General features: G+C 39.1%; 1 protein-coding gene across 50 annotated transcripts in view; it reads left to right on the top strand.

The window, feature by feature from the left end:
• MEF2C (myocyte enhancer factor 2C) overlaps window positions 1–22,698 on the top strand; it is a 156,506-nt gene that overhangs the window by 108,269 nt on the left and 25,539 nt on the right. For 27 of the 50 annotated variants that reach the window (XM_065599156.1, XM_065599154.1, XM_065599153.1 and 24 more), the window contains 3 exons: window positions 5,965–6,108; window positions 13,304–13,490; window positions 14,740–14,787. In XM_065599156.1, coding sequence (XP_065455228.1) covers window positions 5,965–6,108; window positions 13,304–13,490; window positions 14,740–14,787 — 379 coding nt within the window. Of the gene's footprint in view, window positions 1–5,964; window positions 6,109–6,170; window positions 6,309–13,303; window positions 13,491–14,739; window positions 14,788–22,698 lie in introns of all 50 variants that reach the window. The other 23 variants (XM_065599168.1, XM_065599167.1, XM_065599165.1 and 20 more) reach the window with 4 other exon arrangements.

Raw genomic sequence — 22,698 nt, 5'->3', positions numbered from 1 at the left:
GGCCAAGCCAGATCTGATTGGCTCTTCATCCCCATGCAGCAGGTCACAATGCCCAGAGAGGGAAGCCAGGCCCATGCCTGCAGGACAGGAACTGCCACTGCTGGGGAAATGCGGGGCAGGCTTGCTCTCCAGTCCACCACCCCTGGTTACAAAATGTAGCTCTACCAACAACTGGAATGCGCAAGCTGCACCATTCTAAGGGTGTAGATTCCCCTGCACTCCATGGACCTGGACCAGGAATTGTCTCCTAGAACGCAGGCCCTTCCGGAGTTTCCCTAGGGCTTTGTGATGCTTCATCACCCACAACATGGGCCAGTGCCTAAATGATATAGCCTGGCCCCAGGAAAACAAAATAATTCTGCCTTGCCTGTGATATGTCAAAACACCATGCTTCATTTTGGTTGGATAGCCCTTATTTATTCGATTGGCACATTCCTGTGGACTCTGTTCTATTCTATTCAGGTTCTAGTAAATTACAAGTATGTAAAACCCCCTGCCCCGAGGAGTTAATAATCCAGTGTGCATGTAGACCTGACAGCAGTTGGTAGTTCAAAAGCCAAGAAGAACAGATACTATTGGCAAGGTTCACCATATTATTTGGTTCCAGAAAAAGTGTGATTAGAATAGGTATGCGGAGGAGGAGAGGGTAATCACTTGGCACACAAAAGTGGGAGGCAGTTCCAAGCGTAGGTGGTTGGCGTATTGCTATGAAAAGAATGCTCGTATGCATTAGTTTAAAAGAAGAGGACAGAGGATGTACGTAAAAGACTAGACAATGGTTTGTCTTTGGCACGTAGGTGAAAATAACATAGTAAGAGTTTAATGTGTGGTTATTGAAATACAGCTATATTTGCATAGCTCTGTAGCTTGTTTCAAAGAGACCTTAAACCACACAAGCATTTTATAATTTATACCACAAAGGTGAGAAATTTTCCATTTTGGGTGTTTGTATAAAGTTGTTTGTCTGGAGCAGATTAGGTGACAGTAAGAGTAACAATGTGCTATTTGATGCTCCGAAACATACAATTAAAATACATTAGTGCCAGCATACTAGTTTCTGTTCACTATTAAATGCAAAAAACCCCAAATCCTACATAAATGGAACATAAAATTTGAGATTTTAGTTGCACAGAAGTTGGGGAATTCAGATGGACAGTTCCCTTAACCCTTTCTCTTTGTGCTGGTCATTTCACTAATGTCTTTCATTACATGATTGCACCACAAATCGTATGGTATCAAAAATTTCATCATAATGTATATGAGAAAGGGGACTGAGTGAAGGTTGACTTCACTTTACATTTCCTGACGTTAATGCTTCTGTTGCAATAGATATTCAGATGAATCTAGCACATGGTTTAAATACGTGTGTCCTGTTCTTTCCAGGGCCTCCATAAATGTAATTGGCCTTTTTGAAATGGCTGTTTCAATAGGGCAGTTCAAAATATGAAAGCATTACAACTGATTACTGTCTACCTCTCCAGGTAGAGTACATAGCCATCAGGAGCAAAAGGGGGTTCAAACCATTTGTCGCTGATAGCTTGAAGGTTTCCCATGGCTACATACAGGAAAGGGAGGGAAAATGGAGAGCACTCAGGTTGTTGTTTTTTCTGACAGCTCAATATAATTTACCAGAATTACAACTGGATGGGTAGTCCTGGTTGGTAATGGGAGTATCAGATAAGGAACACTGTGGGGGGCTTCTTCCAGAATCTATCACAGGAGTGGGAATTAGTGGGTTCTAAGTTTGGCCATTCAGGAAGTCTTGCTTGTATGAAGGTTTAAGTCCTTACACAGGAAGAGTCCATCATGGGAGCTCAGTACTCAATATCTCTCAAAGGAAAGTGGCTGCTGGTCCAGTAGTAGATTAGTAGGTCATTGGTACCAGAGCAAAGAAATCAGCTGAATCTATGTGGAAAAGCTGAATTGTTAGTTGCATAAAGACAGGCCCTGTTACTGTACTCCCTATCTTTCATGTCACGTGTTTTCTCTGCAATTTGCATAGTTGACATAACAAGTGGAGCTTGGCTCTCTCCAGAATGAATGTATCTGCAGCATCTCAAGCCCTAGAAGGCTGTGGATACTGGCTCCCCAGCACACTGTATTAAGAAGAAAAGTCAGTCCACTGCAGAAGGGTAAAAGAAAACAAAAAGCAATGCAAAAGAGAATTAAGGAGCTGGCTGAAGGAGGGGAGCTCATGCACATAAATCCACAACTCACTATTCTGGCCTTCTCCTCTTCCCCTTCCAGCTAAATTAATGCTATTGCAGAATTACGAGAATCTTCCCTACTAGCACGTTGCTTTATAAGCTTTTAGGTTGTAGTAACTATACGCTGCCCTGGTAGAGTAAGAACTGGCTGATAGTACAGTATTTTTTGAAACAGCTGTAAACTTGTAATGTAATGAAGGTAAAACTGTTTGTGCCACATTCACAGCATGGTAGTTAGCACAATGTCAGCACTTCCCTTTTCAGAAGTTTATAGTGCAGGGTTTAGACTAAATTGTTGGCATATGAGATTTCAGCCAAGGAAGTTTTCCTTTAACAGTTTTGTTGTTAAAATGTCTTGGTTGTTTTTTGGATTATTGGAATGCAAACTAAAAGAGATGTTAATTGCTTGGGAAAAGTGGTGCTTCCATAGCACAAAATGACTTGTATTCTTTTTTTAAATAACTTATAATTTAGTTTGGGATTCTCCGTAATATAATCCAATCTACAATTGTTTAATTTCATCCTATAAAAATTCCCTAAATGGACATTAAACTTGTGCAAACTAGCTAATCTCCAGGATGATGTCAGAGGACTGGCCAATTTCCAGGGTTTGGGGAAGGATACTAGGGTTTACCATGGTAAGAAAGAGGGAAGGTACCTGGCCACTGAAAGTCTGTGTCATGTCATGCCTCTGGCCTGCTGTGAGTCCCAAATGGCCCCAATTATCCCATGTTGAGAACCATCCTCCCATTTTTAGTCTGTCCTTTTGGTATGTCTTTTCTCCCCCAGCTGCTGGGTTCAGCCCCCATACTCAGGTCAAACAATAGCAGAGAACAGGTGACAGAGTGGAGACTGGGGAAGAGAGATTTGCATGGAATCTAGAGCAGCTCTGCACTAGGGAGATGCAGGAATTGGAATAAGATAAGTGGGTCCCCTTCCAGAGATCATGAGAGGTGTGGGCCGGTAGGTGTACAGAGATGGTATATTTTTGGAGATGAGAAGAGAAAGAATGAATCAGAGCAGGAAGGAGAGTATGTCTTGTGTTGGGGAGCTTGAGACAGTGGGAGAGATAGTCAGGACCATTATGTTTGTCTGGAGTACCACGGTGCAGAATGCTAAGGATGAGCATACTCATTCCTGATATATGTGCCTGTAGCTGCAGCTGTTGCCTCACCACACTGCAAGCCATCAGAAGCAGCTTTCTTGTGGCTATGGGCCTCTGGTGGCCCTGTTAGCCAGAGCTCCAGCCTAGTGGGCTAGGTTGCAATCCTGTCTAGTTCTTTCACATCACAGGGTAGGATTTAGCCCTTACTTTATAAAAGACTAAAGTTTAATTTGTGGGGACTAGAGGCAAGAAGAGTTTGATGATCTTTGTCCAACCCATTATAGAAAAACTTGTGCTTCAAGTGAGCGTTAGTGAAAATTTGTGGCCACCACTTTTCAGTCAGTTGTGATGGCTACTGTAACCCTCATGCACTGTGCCTCCTTTCAAATGTTAATGTTTTTTCTAAATGTTTTTTATTTTATATTATGAAAAAATTGAAATTACGATATTAAGCTGGAATCCACTCCCTTGACAAAGACTGGTGCAAGGCCCTTTATGCCAGTGACCTCACTCGTCCCTAACCTGCTGTATTTTTGCATTTGGAAAAGGCGATGGGAAGGAAGCAGAATATTTCTGCTCACCATAGACATGAGCACCATGCCAGCTTTGAGTAAGCCAGCATGCAGAGGGTATTGGGGTTGAGTTGGGGAGGGGACACTAGTCTGAGCACATATCCGATCACATGAAACCCCACAATAGGGGCACAGAGAGGTAGTGAACATTTTTTTAGCTGGGGAGGGCTGGATTATAGTCCCAAAGCCTGCTCGTCTGTTAAGGGTGGAATCTTGTCCCACCATTGCCACTTGCACAAAGAGCCTGATCCCAAGTCCCTTGAATCAATGGGAATATTTTCATGACTTATATGGGCTTTGAATCAGGCCCGAAATCTGTTCACTTAGGCTTTGTGCAATGTGCACAGAGAGTTGAATTTCACACTTGGTGCAAAAAATTCTATCCTAAGATCCTTATAGTGGATCTCGTCACCAGTACATTGCACATGTATAGAGAATTCCTGTTTTATATGAAGAGCAGAGTCAAGATTCACACTGTTCACTCTTAATGTCTCTAGTTATTTATAGTAAACACATTAAACATTTCAGTTTTTAGTCAGTCCTTTGCCTTCCCATTAGCATGGCTCAGCTTCTTGTCAATGATAAGTTGCTGGTTTGATGGAGCTGGAAATGGCTGTAGATCTCTGCTAAAATGCAATAAAAGAACTCTGACCTTCTAAGACTGGGGTATAATTATTATGAGAACCAAAATATAAAATAATTATCAATTCTAAAAGCAGAGGGTAATACAAAAGGTAACAGTGCACCAGGTCACTGCCATAGTCAAAAAGACCGAGGGGATTCTGACTGTTCCAGCTGGAGTAGAGAGGTCAAGTAAGATGAAGGCACCCTGAGAAACCAAAGAAAACAGTTGTTCCTGCAGTGAGCTTCCTCTCCTGATCACATGGGTCAAGCTCAGCCAATTAGCGACATGAGAATACCAGGTGCCTCTCTCTCTCCCCCAAGGAACAGGGTTTAAATGCAAAATGCACCACAAGTAGCTGCCTGATAATGTTTGTGGGTATCCAAATGGAAGACTTTTGTAAACCTTTTGCTCTAGGGACTGTTGAAGCAAAATCTGAGCAAACCTATGAAGGCTGGTTTTGTGTATTCTTGCTTTTGCAGTTCACATGGATCTGGTTCTGGCATATTTTCAATTTAATCTGGCAAGAGACTCTTCCCTGATGATCCATCCAGGTCAACCAATTAACAAAAGATATTTGAGGCAAGGCGTTCATGCTAAATTGTTAGTTGCTGACTTGGTTGTGTAATTTTTTATGTTTTTTGTCTCTGTTACTTAGCTCGGTGATGATGTTCAGAGTTATGAAGGTTGCCTGAAGCTGCTGAACCTTAAACTCATATGTTTTGACTTTTCAGTCAGCATCTGTTTTAACAGCGTATTTCCCTGTATATTAAATTTCAACACTTCATATCAGTGGCACTGTAATTAGAGTCAACAAAAAGCAAACACGATGCCTAGAAGCTCTTAATCAGAGCAGCATAAGCAATGTCCTCTTCCCCTTTGTCCTATCAAGAGTAAGGAATGGCAGGGCACCATTAGTGTCATCCTTTATGTCAAATTCAAGTCAAGGATTTAATTTAAATGCTCTTCCTTCTTCTGTCAAGATCATAGATTCTTAAATCCATGTGCAATGTTTGCATTTCTTTCTTCTGTGCCTTTTTTTTTGAGGGGTGGGGGGAACATTGCAATACTCCAATTTAAATGTACTCTTGTTTTGATGTCTTTAGTCATACATTTGAAATGCATAAATATGTTATGTGTTGAAACTAATTGCACATTGAACATCTTAAACATGATCAGTTACAGTGGGAAGTATTTATTATAGCACAAGACACTTTATCAGATTGCTTACTCCCACAGTTTATTGACTGATTCTGATTTCAGAAGGAAGAGGTCAGAATGGTCACCCGTTTGCCACTGGCAAGGGAAGCGTTGACCTGGCGGATCTGTATTCACTTTCTTTGCCTAATGTCAAATGTAGCAGCCTCCAACTATGGGGCAGTTTGCAGCAATGTAACACCCCTGAATCTCTCTTGCAGCCTGTGTCAAGGTTTGAACTTTCCAAATTATGTATTTCAGACATTGAGAAAGAAAGGACTTAATGGCTGTGACAGTCCAGACCCCGATGCAGACGATTCAGTAGGTCACAGCCCTGAGTCTGAGGACAAGTACAGGAAACTTAATGAAGATATTGATCTAATGATCAGCAGGCAAAGATTGTGTGTAAGTACTCTGAGCTCCTTTCATTTTTTTTTTACTTTTTGATATTTCTCTGAACCTGGCAGGCATTGAACAAGAAAGAAAACAAAGGCTGTGAAAGCCCCGATCCTGACTCCTCTTACGCTCTCACCCCACGCACTGAAGAAAAATACAAAAAAATTAATGAAGAATTTGATAATATGATCAAGAGCCATAAAATACCTGTAAGTACCAAAGGTTAGATGGCTGTCTGCTGATAACTGCTGCAGTAACATACCTTAACCCTTTCAGTTCTGAATTCTTTTTGAGAGCATTTAAGCTGGAAACAGGCTTTAATGGCCCTCCCATAGAATCAAATAGAAAAAAATCACAAACATATTTTTTTCTCTTGAATTCTCTGCATTTGACACATAGTCAAAACCTCCTATAGGTGAAACCTACGGAAGGAAGTGAAATATACATATATACATTATATTCACTTGATTTACAGAACTGTTTACCACACCACTTGCCCAAATTATATCTAGAAAATAACGATGGAAATCTTTCTTTGTGGATAGGCTAACAAACCCACAGAATACTTTCTGTGGTGATATAGAAAAAATGATGTAGAACTGAAATTCTTATATATATAGTAGCTAATGTATTTTGTACATGTCACTTCAGTTCTTAAGCCTCAATGCTAAATTCAGTTACAGCACTGAAGGGTTACAGCTAATTGCTCGCTGCAGAGAAACAGCCTGCATGAGAGCCTAATGGTAGGATTCAGACATGTTTGTGTGCTGGGGTGATTTTACAGCTTTATCAGAGGATTTGCTTTGACCTCATCAGCATTTCTTTTAATGCTTTAACATGAGCTAAATTTTGTTTTAACCAAGTCAAAATTTCTAACAGTCAGTCATATGCCTTGCCAGATACATAAGAGAAATAACTCTGCATGTGCTATTTTGTTTGTACACACATACAGAAAAAAAGTAAGTATTGTAACTGTTTAATAACATTACTCTGGTGATACAAACTGACAAAAGTTCAGAAATTCATGATTAAATCAAATACACCTTGTATAAGAAAGAGAAGGAAGCTGTATAAACAGAATAAAAGAGTATATAACTTCATGTACAGCCACATTTTTAGCCAGTTTCAAGCAAGCATCTGAATTTTCACATCAGTGTTTGCACATACTGTTGATTGCACCTCCAAAAGTGAGCATGCAGCCATCTTGCATGTGCAAAACCTAAATGTGTACATGCATATTGGAAGGCTGGATACCAATAGCTTTTTATGTCCCCCAAAGCATATGCCTCTTTTGCAGTCACAATCCATTGGACATGCAAAAGCTGATGTCCAAACTGGGGAGACATTTGTCCTTAAGAATTTTCTGATTCTTCTTTTACAACTTAAATATTGTTTCAACTAATTCTTGGATAAAGAATTTTTCATATGAGTTAAGGAAAACTTGAATGAGCTGTTCTGGTGTCTCTGGTAAAATCATGTTTTGGCAATCTTTGGAAAATAAATATTTATCCAAGAGACCAGAGTAGCTTTAAATTGAACAAATATTCATTTAGAACACATTGTTAAAAATGCTTAACATGTGTATGAAACATTTAATTGAATACATATACACTTATATTTCCTTCCCTCCTTCCCCACCTTCCCACTTCCTCTCCTCTGTCTAATTCTATTTGTCAGCAAGAGAGCTTTGAAACTGCCACCATGATTTTGCTAAAAGACTTGACACAGATCTTTTTGGTAAAGTGATGGCTGCAACTTTATTGAGTCAGTTATTAACTCAGATCTCTAGTCCTTTACCTGGTAAAAATCCTGCCCATTGCAGTCCCTTTCCACTTTCAGATGATGGATACTGGTTGATCAAACCCCCAGGTGACAGAAGCCTTGATCAAATGGGATTTGATTCCAGAAACCAAAATCCCTCAAGTAATTCATTCCTCATGTACAGAACTGAGTTTCACACGCTCCTCGAGAGGCTGTGATCTCATGTGCCACTTGGTTTTGTTATTCCAAAGCACTATATCTCTAACTGCTAAAAGTTTTGAAATCCTACAAAATTCACTCTTGACTGGGCGTCGATCCTGGCAGCTTTTTAACTCTCTACAAGAGTAGGCAACAGTGACCAAGAGAGATCCTCACTAGAGCAGGTAAAAACACAGGATAAAATTTTCTTACAAAAGAGTCACAAAAATTTTGTCTATTTTTTTCATCAAAATTCAAAATTTTGAAGAAAAATTTTACCACCAGCTCTCCTCCTGCATTATAGTCCCAGCTTAGCCATTGACTACTTCTTTGGCTTAACTTCTTTCTGCTGCAGTTTCCTAAACTGCATGTTGGATATAATATTACTTACCTACCTCCCAAAGATGTTGTGAGGTTCAGTTTATTAGTTTTTGTGATATGGCTTTGAGATGGTTTGAGGAAAGGAGCTATAGAAGCGCAGGTGTTACCATGATTATGTACATGCCCTGATGTGGATGCTCAGGAGGAAGACCCTCAAGGAGTCTCACTCCTCCAGTGCACGCACTACACAAAGATCTGACACAGTTGCAGTCCTACAAGTCCAAGGATGGCTCCCTCTATGCACACGAGGGACATCCCCTCTCCATAAATGGTTCAATTCTCACCCTCCACACTGGTCTGCAGAGCAGGACTAGCATGCAGGAGATACATCCTCTGAAACAAAATAGCAGCAGACAGTCTCCCTTTGTGCAGTGGGAAGCGCCATCCCTCCCAGTGAAAGCCAATGTCTAATAGGCCTGATGGAGTTCATAGCTAATCCATAACAGAGATTTGTAAATATAAGGCCAGATCTTCAGCTGGTGTAAATCAGCATAGTTCCAGTGAATTCAGCGGAGCTCCAGAAATGTCTATCAGCTGAGGAAGTGGCCTACAAAAGGCAGGCAGGAAGGTGGGAAAAGGAGCAAAACTAGGGGAGAATGGGTGGAAGGGGAGTGAAAACAAGTAAACCATTTAATCATGGCTTAGAAAAATGTGTGGTAAAGGTTAGACCTGCTCCTGGACTTGTAATTAAATAAAAATACTGCAGATGAAAAGAAACTTGGCTTTTCCTCTTAATGAAAAAGGCCAATAATATTTCCACAGAATATTTCGGGGGCGTGTATTTATATGATTCTAAAACATCTGATGATAATTATATATTTATTTGTAGTTATTAGAAGAGTGCTGAAAGCATATGGGACAGAAATAGTCCACTACAAAGCAGCTATGAATCTCTCTCTCTGAATGTATGTAGTGGTAAGTCCTGGTTGAAATTGGCAAAAAACATTAGCAAAATTTGGCACAAGAAATTGTGACCATAATTTCTAGCTCAATGTGTGATTTCACCCATTTGAAATTTCACATCAGATTAACACACAATTTGATTATGGAAAGAAGACCAGGCAAAGTAGAGCAATATGCAAAAAGTCACCCACATGTTTGCAATATATCATATGCACAGATGCACATCAGTTCAGGCTGAAATAATGAAACCTCGCAATGTTCACCTCCAGAAGTGGTGTGGGGATCTGTACCAGGTCCTGCACACCCCAGCCGAGAAAATTTGTGACTGTAAACAGAAGTTTTAGGCAGCAGAACCAGAGAAACAAATTTGCAGCTGGTTGTTATTGGTTCTGCAGTGTAGTATTATACAGCCAGCCTTGATGCCTAGGAGGACCCCACAGTTTATCCAATTCATTACTGATTTTTATGTCCCATATATTTTGACTGTAGAAGGAATAAAACAAAATTCCAGTATTAACATAGCCAAACTGCATATAAAAGCACCAAGTAAACAACCTAACCATAGCCAAACTGCATGCAAAGTGTGCTGTAAACTAGTCCTACAGTATTCAAACTATATAAAAGCATGCTAAGCCAGCCACAACATGTACATCCAGTAATGAGGGATATGAATTCTGCAGCTCATCTAAGAATGCCTTTAGAGAATGACAAAGGAGGACCTAATAATTGCTTTGGCAATGCTCATATGTTTCAGTGATAATTAGTCTGTACAGTAGTATAGTAGCCATAGTAATAGCAGCAGTCAGGATTGGGGACCCATTATGCAGAACAAAGACAATCCCTGCCTTGAGGGGCTTGCAGTCTAAAAACACAAATGGACAAAGTGCAGGAGTTGAGGATACAAGCAAATGAATCTGGGGAAGAATTGGCACAGTGTTGTTAGTCATATTTCTAGTTGGGTGTTTATTTTAATTGGGAGGAGGGGTAGGGATTAAGGGGATAGGAAAGGAAAAAAGGGGAAGCAGAATGGACACTGCTCGTTAGCTGTGTAGCCATGATCAGCAGTCTGGGCTTTGTCTGCATCATGGCAAAGATGAAGCAGACAGGATCATTCTGCATACTCAGTGGAAAAATTCTGAATTGAGGGAGGGCACATGCAAGTCCATATGTGTTGCTTAGCCCCTACAGAGCTGGAAAAGTGGGCAGATTGAGCCTGTAGGGGAATTGCCACACCTCCTAAACATGCTGCCAGGGTAGGGGGCTCCTAGTCAACTCATTAGGACTAGGCTGGAAGTGTAGCTAGTGGATCCACCTTGACATGGATTCAGTAGGCCAAAAACTTTTGGAAAGACAGGAGCCATCAATGCAACACATAGGCTGAGATAGATGTTGAAGAAAGGCTGATCTTGCAGTCTAATGGCTTGCCTCTGTGCTGTGGAGGGTGGCTTCCATTTTAGGGAGTTCCCCACGCAAATTGCTGTTATTTTGGCTTTGTGCTAGGAGGGATGAATTTCACCCATTGTGTTTCTAAACATATCTACCAACTTATATACTGTTTTGAATTACCTACTATGTATGTGTTTCCAAGAAATTGGACCTATAGTCATAACACACTCTGAGATGCTAATCTGTGTTGTGTGTGTTAGAAACTTCCTTTTGCAGAAAAATTCTACATGTAGGCAAAGTTTTGGTTATTAACATAACAATTCAGGTTAGGGTGCTGCACAGAGAAAGCACCTTGTCCCTAAAAGTGATGCAAAGCACTCTAATGGTATTTATCCGTTATAGTTTTCAGTATATATTTATTTATTTTATCTCTTTTTTATTTATGGAATACAAGCTATCTAATACAATTCAGGGGCCAGATACAGAATGTGGCACAACATACAGTTTTGCTTCTTGTCCACTAAACAGAAGGAGAAGGATATTCCTCAAAATTGTTCTCTCTTCCCCACAGACTTAAACCACCTCATTGAACAAACTCTTCAGAAAATTGACCGTTAGGGACAACAGACTTCAGCTCTGTTGTAGCAAAGGGCAAGTTAGTTCCAGAGTCAAGGGCTCTCCGCTGAGAATGCCCTGCCAGCTGGCCCTAGACACTTAATCTGGGGTCAGTTAGCTCGAGTATCCTAGCTGCCCTCAGCTGTCATGGCAGCATGAGGGGAGAGAGGCAGCCTTTTTAAAGCCAGGACCCTAGCCACAGACAATGTTAGAGAACAAAATTAACACCTTGAATTATACCTGGAGTCTGGAGGTACTCATGTAACATGTCCTTTGCATCCTGCCCTGAATCGAAATCTTGCTGTGCACTATTATTCACTTGCTGCATTTCAGTGGTAAGTGAAATGATTCCTGTATATTTAGGCCTGAATTATACTTCCCCTGAGAGGTGAGACACGGGCAAAGGGAGCGTAAAGCAGCCATAATTTGACTGCTGCTCTAGTACACAAAGCAAGGCATTTAGCTAGCACTGCCTGCAGAACTGAATAGCCAGCCCCAGAGGATGCATTTATGGGTGGGACATGGGCAAGGCAATGTATCCCCTGTCCAGCACAACTGGATTGTTGCACTATGGACAACTCTCATCACAGTGCCTCCGGGTCCCAGGTTTGTATTACCAGCCCCAAGCATTCTAAGATCTTGAGTCAGACCCACCCCCAAATTCATGATATTGGCTTGTAACCCATGAGATTTTTAAAAAACCAATACATTTGGGGTTCCTTTTAGTTGCTTCTGGTTTTTGAACCTTTAGGGTGCACTCAGGTCACATTTTCAAGTTTTTCTCTGCAACCAAGAGGACTGAAAACTCGTTATTTTTTTAAGAAACAAAAGCTGGAATTCTCACACATTCACATAATTCTAGAACCTTAGGCTCCAAGAAAACAAGCAAGACTCATGAGAAAATCATGAGAATTGGCAACACTAGTTTGTGCCTTTTAAATGTCTAATAAATGCCTCTTGGCACTGCCACTCGGGCACTGCACCTTGTCTCCTTCTTCCATGCTGTTTAGAGTCATAAGAGGCATAATTTGGCCCAATTTGCTTCATTTAAAGGGATCTTTCAGGATGAAAATAACTGTGCGCGTGCGCGCGCGTGTGTGTGTGTGTGTATATATATATATATATATATACACACACACACGCGCGCGCACGCGCACAGTTATTTTCATCCTGAAAGATCCCTTTAAATGAAGCAAATTGGGCCAAATTATGCCTCTTATGACTCTCTCTCTCTCTCTCTCTCTCTCTCTCTCTATATATATATATATATATATGGATGTTACTTTTAAATGAAGATAAAAGCATAATGAAAAGGCACTACAAAAAAAGAACTGTCAGTTAAGGATCCTGGATATGTATATTTTACACTATGCTTTGATATGTCCTTGGGGAGCACTTTGTTTCTTTAAAGCCCATTCCAGACTAAGGAAAAACTTTAAAAAAAAAGTAATTCGGTTGTTTGTGCCTTTAACATGATTCTGGTTGCTAAAGCAACGCATGCTGAAACTAAAGCTTTCTCCCTTGCATTCCATCCCTTCTCATTTTTCTCCATGCAATGAAGTCATCATAATCATGTACCTTTGATCTTACAGTCATCTGTGACACCAGATTAAGATATCACAAATGAACAATTATGACTTCACTGAATGGAAGAGAAGGAAAATGAAGCCTAATGAAGTGGGGTTTTGTTTTAAACAAAGTGGGAGGAAAAAAACCTTCCAATACTCACAAAGAAGATGTACAAGCTGCAGGAAAGGAATATTGAATCATGATTTGTAAAGCCATTTGTAAAAGCCTTTCTTAGTGCTTTAAATTCTTCTCTTGATTGTTAAGGTGGTTTTTTTTTAATGTTTTAACCACCAGTTACAAAATATTTGAACTAAATATAGAGTAACTGTACTTGAAGACTGTTGTGCTTCTGTACTATTCTTGTCTTTGTTTCCCTTTTTTGCTTGTACAGGCTGTTCCGCCACCCAACTTTGAGATGCCAGTTTCTATCCCAGTGTCCAACCACAACAGTTTGGTATACAGTAACCCAGTCAGCTCACTGGGTAACCCCAACCTTTTGCCACTGGCCCACCCTTCTTTGCAGAGAAATAGCATGTCTCCTGGTGTGACACATCGGCCTCCGAGTGCAGGAAACACAGGTAGGCTCTGTTAAATCCCATTTCTTTCAATGTTCTTTATTATCAGAATACCAGTGCATCTTCTGTCACTTTAAAGTGTACTCAGAAGGCAGGATTTTCTTTTACCAGTCATAACAGTTTGCCCAAAATTGCTGTGTTAAAAAAGCAAAGAACAAGCCTAAGAGGTTTCTAACCCAGATATATAAAATAAAATAAAGCTCTGAAAATAATGTTCTGGAAACATCTGAGTATTGTTTAAGAATGAAGGAAATCAATAAAGGATGAAAGGCAGACAATTTGCTGTTACATAAAAAGGCAGCTCATCTACTTGTGTCATGCAAAAAGCCACTGCACTGTTTTTCATAAGCTTGAAAAATTAAGTGTGATCAGGGCAACCTTATCTTCGAAAGTAAAATAGGCCTCTAATACTTAAGCAGCAGTTAAGAGGCTAAATACAACATTTGTGATTCTGTATGTATTCATAAGCTCATTGATTGGTAAATGGTAAGCCACCTCCAAGCTGAAGTGTATAAACAAAAGGTTGCTTTCCATGCTGGTGATGATTCAGGGTCACCTCTGAGCAGGATAAATGGGGATTAGGATCATTCACTCAGTCTGGCTGAAGCAACGTCAGCCTTAAGCATTCAGAGTTCAAAGAACCATACAAGGTCTCCAGCCCGAGGAAAAAAGTAAATATATAAATCTACAGAACGAATGTCTGCAAAAGGAACAAGAATATTATAATCAACAATTACACAAATGTGTTACAATCATTCTTTACCATTAATGTATTCATAGAGCTACTTGCAATATGTCATTGCCTGGCACCAACCCGATGCAGAATTATCACCTTTGGCTTTTCTAATGCAATTAACAATGAAATAATTATTTTTTCAAATAATCCAGTATCATCAGACCAAATCTGATTTTTTTTAAAATAAAAGGATGCTTCTTAGACTATGTCAGCTTGAAAAAAATTCTGGAAAATGTCAGCTTCTATAAAGTGTCAGCTACTCCACATATATTTGTGTTTGCATGACATCATGACACAAATATTGTTAGCCGTAAAACCATACAAAGGGCATTTTGCAGTTTGAAGATTATGGGCTTGATCCGATGCCCGCTGAAGTCAATTAAAAGATCTCCAGGAACTTCAGTGGACATTGGAACGGGTCATCTGAGAGAAAACATGGTAATATTATTTAAAATGTTTGACCTTTGTGGTTTATTTTAGCCATTGTCCTTTTGACTATTTTATTTGAACCCCTAGGTGGTCTGATGGGTGGGGACCTCACAACCGGTGCAGGCACCAGTGCAGGTAAAGAGAAGAGCATGTTATGTTGCGTAATATTATTTTGTATTATGCACCACAACAGATCATTAACATGGGCTTGGTCTCAAAATAACTGTATGCTTAGAAGAGGATTTTCAAAAGAGCTCAGCTCTGCCAAGTCAATGGGAGTTCTACCATCAACTTCAATGGGAACAAAATTAGGCCACCATTGAGCACCTTAGAAAACCACACCCTTAATAGATTTCCATGTACAAAGTGTCCTCAAGCTTTTCCTTTTAACCTAAAGCCTTCCTGTAAAAATCTTTAGGCCCAATCACACAGCCCTTATTCTGCCAAATCTCCCTTTGAAGTCAAGGGGTGAAATCCCAATCCTATTGAAATCAATGGGAGTTTTGCCATTCACTTCAATGGGCCAGGATTTTGCCCAGTGAGTATAAACTTGCGTAAAGACGGTAGGACTGGGTCTCTTATCGGGACCTTGATTCAGCAAAGCACTTAAGCACATGTTTCATTTTAATCATATGCTTAACTCCACCCCTATTCAGCAAAGTACTTCAGCATGTACTGAGTTAAGCACTTGCCATTTGTATTGATTTTGAGCTACAAAAATTGCAATGAAACAGCAGTAGAATTTAACTTTAAACATTTACTTAATTGCTTTATAGAATCAAAGATTAACAGACAAGGAATTTTCAAAAGACTTTAGGAGATCCAGGCATAGAAAAATATTGGATCCAATTGATTTAAATTGGAGCTATTCCTGGTAAGGACTGCAATATCAGAGTGATGTTGCTTTTATGTTGTAGGAACTGCTCCCGGGCTCAATAAATGCTGCAGTATACTACCAGGACAGTGATGCTGCATTATCATGTGTACCATACACCAGTGGTAGCAATAATTGGTGATACATATTCTGAAATTCTACTCTCTTACAGTATATCCTTAGGGTACTTACCCAGGGTACTAGATATAATATTTCTTTTTTTTCCCCCTGACTTCTCCCAACTTGCCTCAGACCACTCCTTTTTCTTTTTTTTCTTTTTCATTTTGTTACATGCAAATAAATCACAGATTTTGCATGCTGGATATGTTCTGAAATTGAAACAGCACAGCAGTGGACCAAGTAGGCATTTTCAACTGGCACTGCAGCTTGGAGAGGTCATTTTGTATTACCGTATGACTACAGAATGCAGAATACATGAACATATGGCTCTTAACCATTAGTCTCTCCTATTCTCACAAAACCCATGCTAGAAAATTACAATTTGTTTATTATCTGTTGGTATTTTGCATAAATGCAGCTAAAAAAGATTCATTTTGGTGATGTTTGATGGTTTCATGTCATACCTTTTTTTGACCATATACATGATTGAAGCTTCAGGCACCACAGCCATGAAACTAAAAGAGGAAGTTTGATTGCCCTATTAATGAGCTCCCTCTACTGGCCTATTAAGACATGTCATGGTAGCACCATCATTGGTTTGCCTGTTCTTTTCATTCTTACAAAGGTGCTGGGAAGCAGTAAGGAGGGCAGTGTTTCACTCTAAAAATGTTTGTGTCTCCTAAAATGATTGCTGTTCTAAATGTCTAGTTGGCTTTGTCATTCTTGGTGCTCATTAAAATCTATACACATTTTACTGTCTAAAGAAGACACACTCAACACACTAAGTATAGGGACCATGCTTTTTTAATGTGTATTTTTCTTTTAAGTTAGGTATAATAAAGAGGACAGAATGACCCTTTGAGAATATAGATTGCTTATTCTATTATTACACACTTGGCTTTCAAGCAGTGTATCTTTGGGCTGGTCAATTGATTTAATGCTGTGTAAGAGGGACATTACCAGGAATGCCTCATAAATATTTAATTATACGAATAGTCTTTGTTCTTTATCTGGCAATAAGAGCCAAAAACACCAGTACAGATATGTGTTCCTCATGTCTTAAATGCAAAACAGTAGAGGGGATTTGATATAGGGCCGAAAGACGATGAGAGGTCATATATGGTTGAATCGTCTGCCTCAGTAACTTCATTCAACAATGCCACTATTTGGGAGAGCCTTCTCTCTCTTAAGGGTACAGAAGAATAAACATCAAAAGTTCTCTTTGTTAACCATTTTTCAGAAAAAACAGAGACCCCAGTGTTCTTTCCATTTGGCATCTTAGATGGTGGCACGATCATGTGGTTTACTTTAGGGTTCCTATTTCTTGCCAAATTAGAACTTTATGAATTTGCATTTTTTCTGCACCATCCAAAAATAGCATATATTCAAAATAATGCACTCCAAGAAGAAGAGCTAAGTTGTTCAAAAGTTTAATTTCAATCACTACAAAATGAAACTATTTTTGATTGCCAACAAAAGGGCACAAGTTTCTGGCATGACTCTAACAAATTACATGATAACTAGAAAATGGGAAACGGAAAAAGCTACTTAAGTTAGTTACATCCATGTTTTGAAAACTATGTTATTTTGTTGGTTTGGATCGTTATGTGTAATAACCCTAAAACCATCCATAGTTTTACCTTGTGAGTCAACCCAAGACATAAACTTAAGAAGGCTGACTACATTTTTATTATTCTACACAATTAAATACCAATAGTGGTATTTTTAAACTAAAATCAAGATTACCTTAGGTTTGTTAGAATAAATTTGTTCTTAGTCAAACTCTAGTGGGACAGTTTATGTTATGTCAATGGAGGTGGTGGAATCTCCATCCTTAGAGGTTTTTAAAGCCCGGCTTGACAAAGCTCTGGCTGGGATGATTTAGTTGGGATTGATCCTGCTTTTAGCAGGGGGTTGGACTAGATGACCTCCTGAGGTCTCTTCCAACCCTAATCTTCTATGATTCTTTTATGATTCTTTGTGAGAGTAGCAACTGCCAGCAAAATTAGAGTGAACTTCCCATTTAGTATTGCTGCTAAATTATAAATATATCAATGTCATTGGTGCCATTCTCTTAAACCAGAGATTTTTGAGTGAAAGAAAAGAACAAGAACTCTTGGGACCTAAACCAGTATGTTGTAAAACGTCTTTAGAGTTACACCTTTCATCGTAACCGCTTAATCAATTGACATGCTACCTGTTTACATAGTAAAGTATGCAATGTTGTTTTAATTTTTAGGGAGCACATTTACCCTTAAACATAAACCAGTTAAGTTGCAGGGAACTTGACAAGAAACTAATAATGAGACCTAAGTGTTTTTATTGCTATACGTTATCTGAGCTATAATTTTGTGTAGTGGTTTAAAATTGTTGAAAGCCTGACAGAGGATGAAGATTTCAAATAATTGTTGACTGCTCCTTAAAAACTTAATGCTACAATTGATTTTGGAGGCCTTTCTTTGCCCATATGTTTTGATCTCCTGGTTTTCACTACCTCTAAAGTTGGATTATATTTTGCATTTCACACCAGTATTGAGTCTTCATATAAGGAGCACATAGTTTTATGTTGTTTTTAATTTTTCCATTGAACATAACTAGAAAAATATTGTGGGACAAGTTCTGCTCTGTTACATAGATTGAATCTGGAATCAGTCTACAGATTCCAACAGAGTTATTTCATGTTTACAGCACTGTAAATAATAATGAAATAGGAGCAGAATTTGACCCTGAACCTTTAAATCTAACCTGAGATTTTCCAAAGGGGTAAGGTTAGCAGTATTTTCAACAAAAATGCCATTTTAACTGTTTCTTTTCTTCTGTTTCTTTTTTTGTAATTTGTTTTTCTCATTCCTGTTTCCTCACTTTCTCCCTCTTAAAGCCAATCTCAAAAGAAAAGGGATACACAATTCAAAAGTAACTAGCAATTTGGGGTGTCAAAAACACTTTAATGGGGACTGATTTTCAGATAGTACTGAGCTCTCCTCCTCCATAAATCCAGCCTCTTTATGGTCACTCAAGTTGGGCACCCAGAAATCACTAGTCATTTCTGAAAAACTTTTCCTGGTACTTTTTAAAACACCAATCCCATATTAATCCCTGAATCAGCAGACAGGCAAGCAGGGAGTACTTAAGGAGGAATGTGGTAAAATCCACTCTTCCAAAAATTAAGTACAGCATACCAGAGGCCATCTCAGTTTTTGCCAGATTGGGTCTTGGATCTCTCTCTCAGCCAGTATCACAACTCACTAGTGCTACACTACTGATTTTACTTCACCTAGTCATGTTTTTACTTCACCCAGTCCTACTGTGTACAAATGGATTATATATTCTATTACTATTTCATATCAAATAGAAACGTGTGTAATAGTTATTTTTAATTTCTGAGCCCTCAGGCTGGAAGATTTCTGGGCAACACCTTTTTTAAAAAAATGTAATGAAAACAAAGATTTATTTAAAAAAAATAAATAAATAAAAAAGAAGCAGCAGCAATGTACCCAAATAAGCCTGTGAGCAGGAGAAAAAACAATCAGGTTGGAATTTCTGAAGGCGCCTACCTCCCTTAGGCTCTGGTGAAAATCCAAACTGAAACAACCAACCTAATGCTAAAGGAAACTGATTAAAAGGATTACACATGAATTCTTATCCTTGCTCTACAGATGTGCTTTGGTGAATGTCAATGGGAAAATATTTCTTGGGCCATAAGTATGGAATATGTTAAATAAAGAAATGCATTAAAAACTATTATTATTAACATAACCATTTATACTGTAGTATATCTAGAAGCTCCCATCAGATGTAGTACATGCTGTACAAATGTATTGTAAACAACAGTACCTGCCCCATAGAGTTTACTGTCTAAAAGAAAAAACATAAGAACTGCCATACTGGTTCATACCAATAGTCCATCTAGTCCAGTATCCTATCTCCAACAACGGCCAGTACCAGAGTTTCAGGGAGACAATGTAGAGCAGGGCAATTTTGGAGAGAAACTTCTCTGTCTTCCTCTGGCAGAGATTTAGGGTTGTCCCAAACATGGGGTTCCATCCCTGACCATTTTGGCTAATAGCCATTGGTAGACTTGTCCTCCATGAACTAATCTAGTTCTTTTTTTAACCCAGCTATACTTTTGGCCATCACAACATCTCATGGCAATGAGTTCCACAGGTTGCTTGTGTGTTGTGAAAAAAAAGTACTTCCTCTTGTTTGTATTAAACCTGTTGCCTATTAATTTCATTGGGTGACCCTTGGTTTTTTGTATTGTGGGGAAAGACGAATACCACTTCTCTATTCACTTTTTCCATTCCATTCCAGTCACTATTTTATAGAGCTTTCTCATGTCCCTCCCCATTAATAGTCTCTTTTCTAAAATGAACAGCTCTAGATTTTTTAATCTTTCCTTTCTGGAAGTCATTTCATACCTTTTGATCATCTTTGTTGCCCTTCTCTGAATCATTTCCAGTTCCTTTTTTAGATGGGGCAACCAGAACTGAACATAGTATTTCATGTGCGGGTGCACCATGTATTTATGTAACGGCATTATGGTATTTTTCTGTCTTGTTTTCTGTCCCTTTCCATATAGTTCCTAGCATTCTGTTAGCCTTTTTGACTGCTCCTTTGCATTGAGTTGAAGTTTTCAGAGCACTATCCACAATGACTCTAAGATCTCTTTCTTGAGTGGTAACAGCTAATTTAGAATCTATCTATCTATAGTTGGGATTATTTTTTTCAAAGTGCATTGCTTTGTACTTATCAGTGTTGAATTTCATCTGCTATTTTGTTGCTCAGTCACCGAGTTCTTAGTTTAGTCCAAAGCAGACTGCAATCTTGAAAAATTTTGTATCATCTGGAAACTTTGCCACCTCACTGTTCACTCCCTTTTCCAAATCATTAAGGAATATGTTCAGCAGTACAGGTCCCAGTACAGATCCATGGGGACCTCACTGTTTACCTCTCTCCATTGTGAAAAATGGCCATTTATTATTTCTTATATTTTAATCAGTTACTGATCCATGAGAGGACATTCCCTCTTATCCCATGACTACTACTTAATTTGCTTAAGATCCTTTTGCGAGGGACCTTGTCAAAGGCTTTTTGAAAATCCACCTACACTGTATCAACTGAATCACCCTTATCCACATGCTTGTTGACAGCCTCAAAAAATTCTGATAGATTGGTGAGGCATGATTACAAAGCCACATGGACTCTTCCCCCAACAAATTGCGTATATCTGTTTCAAGTTTACAATCATTCCGTATACAGTCCATCCACTTACCGAGATGCATGGTGGATCTTTGGTTAATCTCAAGACCTTTTTACACCATAATTCATTAATTTTTCAATATTGCCAACTTAAAGCATTCAATAATCATGAGATTGTCTTAAAAAACATGAGATTTTAAAATAAATAAAATAATTGTTAGATTTTTTTATTTGCCTTCTGGGGCTTCAACTTTTATTTGTCACATTTTCAAGCTTTTCTCCACAACCAGGAAAACAGGATAGAAACTTCTTTTAAAAAATATTTTTAATGACACCTGACTCCAGGAGCTGGGGCTTTAAGAAAAACACCAAAGAATGAGAGAGACTTAATAAAATCATGACAGTTGGCAGCACTGGATCTTGCCAGCAAATATAATATATAGTATACTGAAAAACGTGTTTCTCTCAATGGCTGAAATGCACACCTTTGCAGAGGGCTGGCAGAAGGCCTGTGTACCATTTAAGTCCCACTTGTGCTCTGGGTGACTGAAGTGGTATGTCGACCTGTTGCTGAGGTGAACTGAACCCAGTCAAACCTTTGGAGAACAGATTTTCAAGAGTGAAGGCTGCGGTCCATACACAAAAAACAGAATCACATGCTAACCGGTAATTGCACACAAAAGTGTTAACTGATGTACACTCACGTAAACAGGTGCCTGAAAGCAACTCCATTTTTCTGTGTAGACCTCAGCCTGAACCTTGCAAAAATGTGGCCCTTTACTGGGTTTCCAACAGTTGTGGAAGTGTTAACAGAATGATCTTTGAGTTATTCTCTGTCTTATCTTGTCTCTAATTTATAGTGTCTCAATATTTGTATTTATAAAAAGATAGATTGAAAGGATAAATGACTGAGTCAATAATGAGAACACCCTCACATCTCTCCTAAGGAGAAAGCCCTTAGATCACAAGTAGTGAACAATTAAGTGAGTCATACAAGCTGCAGTTCTCTATAAGTAGGATTTTAAAGACAAGCATGATCAATTTCATTTTTATTTTTATGACAAGCAATTAAAAATATTCCTTTAGAAAATCCATGCTCAAATGGTAACATGGAGGAGGGAGGGATAGCTCAGTGGTTTGAGCATTGGCCTACTAAACCCAGGGTTATGAATTCAATCCTTGAGGGGGCCATTTAGGGATCTGGGGCAAAATCAGTACTTGGTCCTGCTAGTGAAGGCAAGGGGCTGGACTTGATGACCTTTCAAGGTCCCTTCCACTTCTAGGAGATAGGATATCTCCATTAATTTATTTATGAATAAAATCCTGGCCCCACTGAAGTCAACGGGAGTTTTGCAATTCACTTAGTGAGGCTAGGATTTTACCCTTTATATTTTGGTTACATATCTTCTTAGGAGGTATCCTACTGTCTTTTTCCACTGTGCAATCTGCATCTTTGTTCAGAGAAAGAGAGAATATAAGGAAGTGTTGCAAATCAGCAAACATCTGGATTTCATGCTTACCCTTGAGTACTGAAAGAGATAGTTGATGCCTCCTAGATCTTGGAATGCAGCTATGGGTTTGCTCCAGGAAGAAAGGCATTTAACCCTTGGAGCTGGGAATACAGATTTTGCAGCAAAGCAGCACTCAGAAGCTCCTGGCAATATTGAGTTAATGTGCTCCTTGCCCATTAACTTTCAGCATGATTCCCCAATTAAAGTATTTAAGCCATGGACTCCAGTTGTTGTCCACATCTTTTGCAAACTGATTTGTCCCCTGATAATAGCAGAAACTGTTGCTCAAAGTATCAAAGCAAAATAAGAGGAGATAGGGCAGGGTCAGTAACTCTGTTTTTG

The sequence above is a fragment of the Chrysemys picta genome, chromosome 6 (assembly GCF_011386835.1).
Source record: "Chrysemys picta bellii isolate R12L10 chromosome 6, ASM1138683v2, whole genome shotgun sequence".
Classification (NCBI taxonomy): Eukaryota; Metazoa; Chordata; order Testudines; family Emydidae; genus Chrysemys; species Chrysemys picta.
Note: the sequence above shows the minus strand (reverse complement) of the source record. Positions and strands in the feature narration are given on the sequence as shown.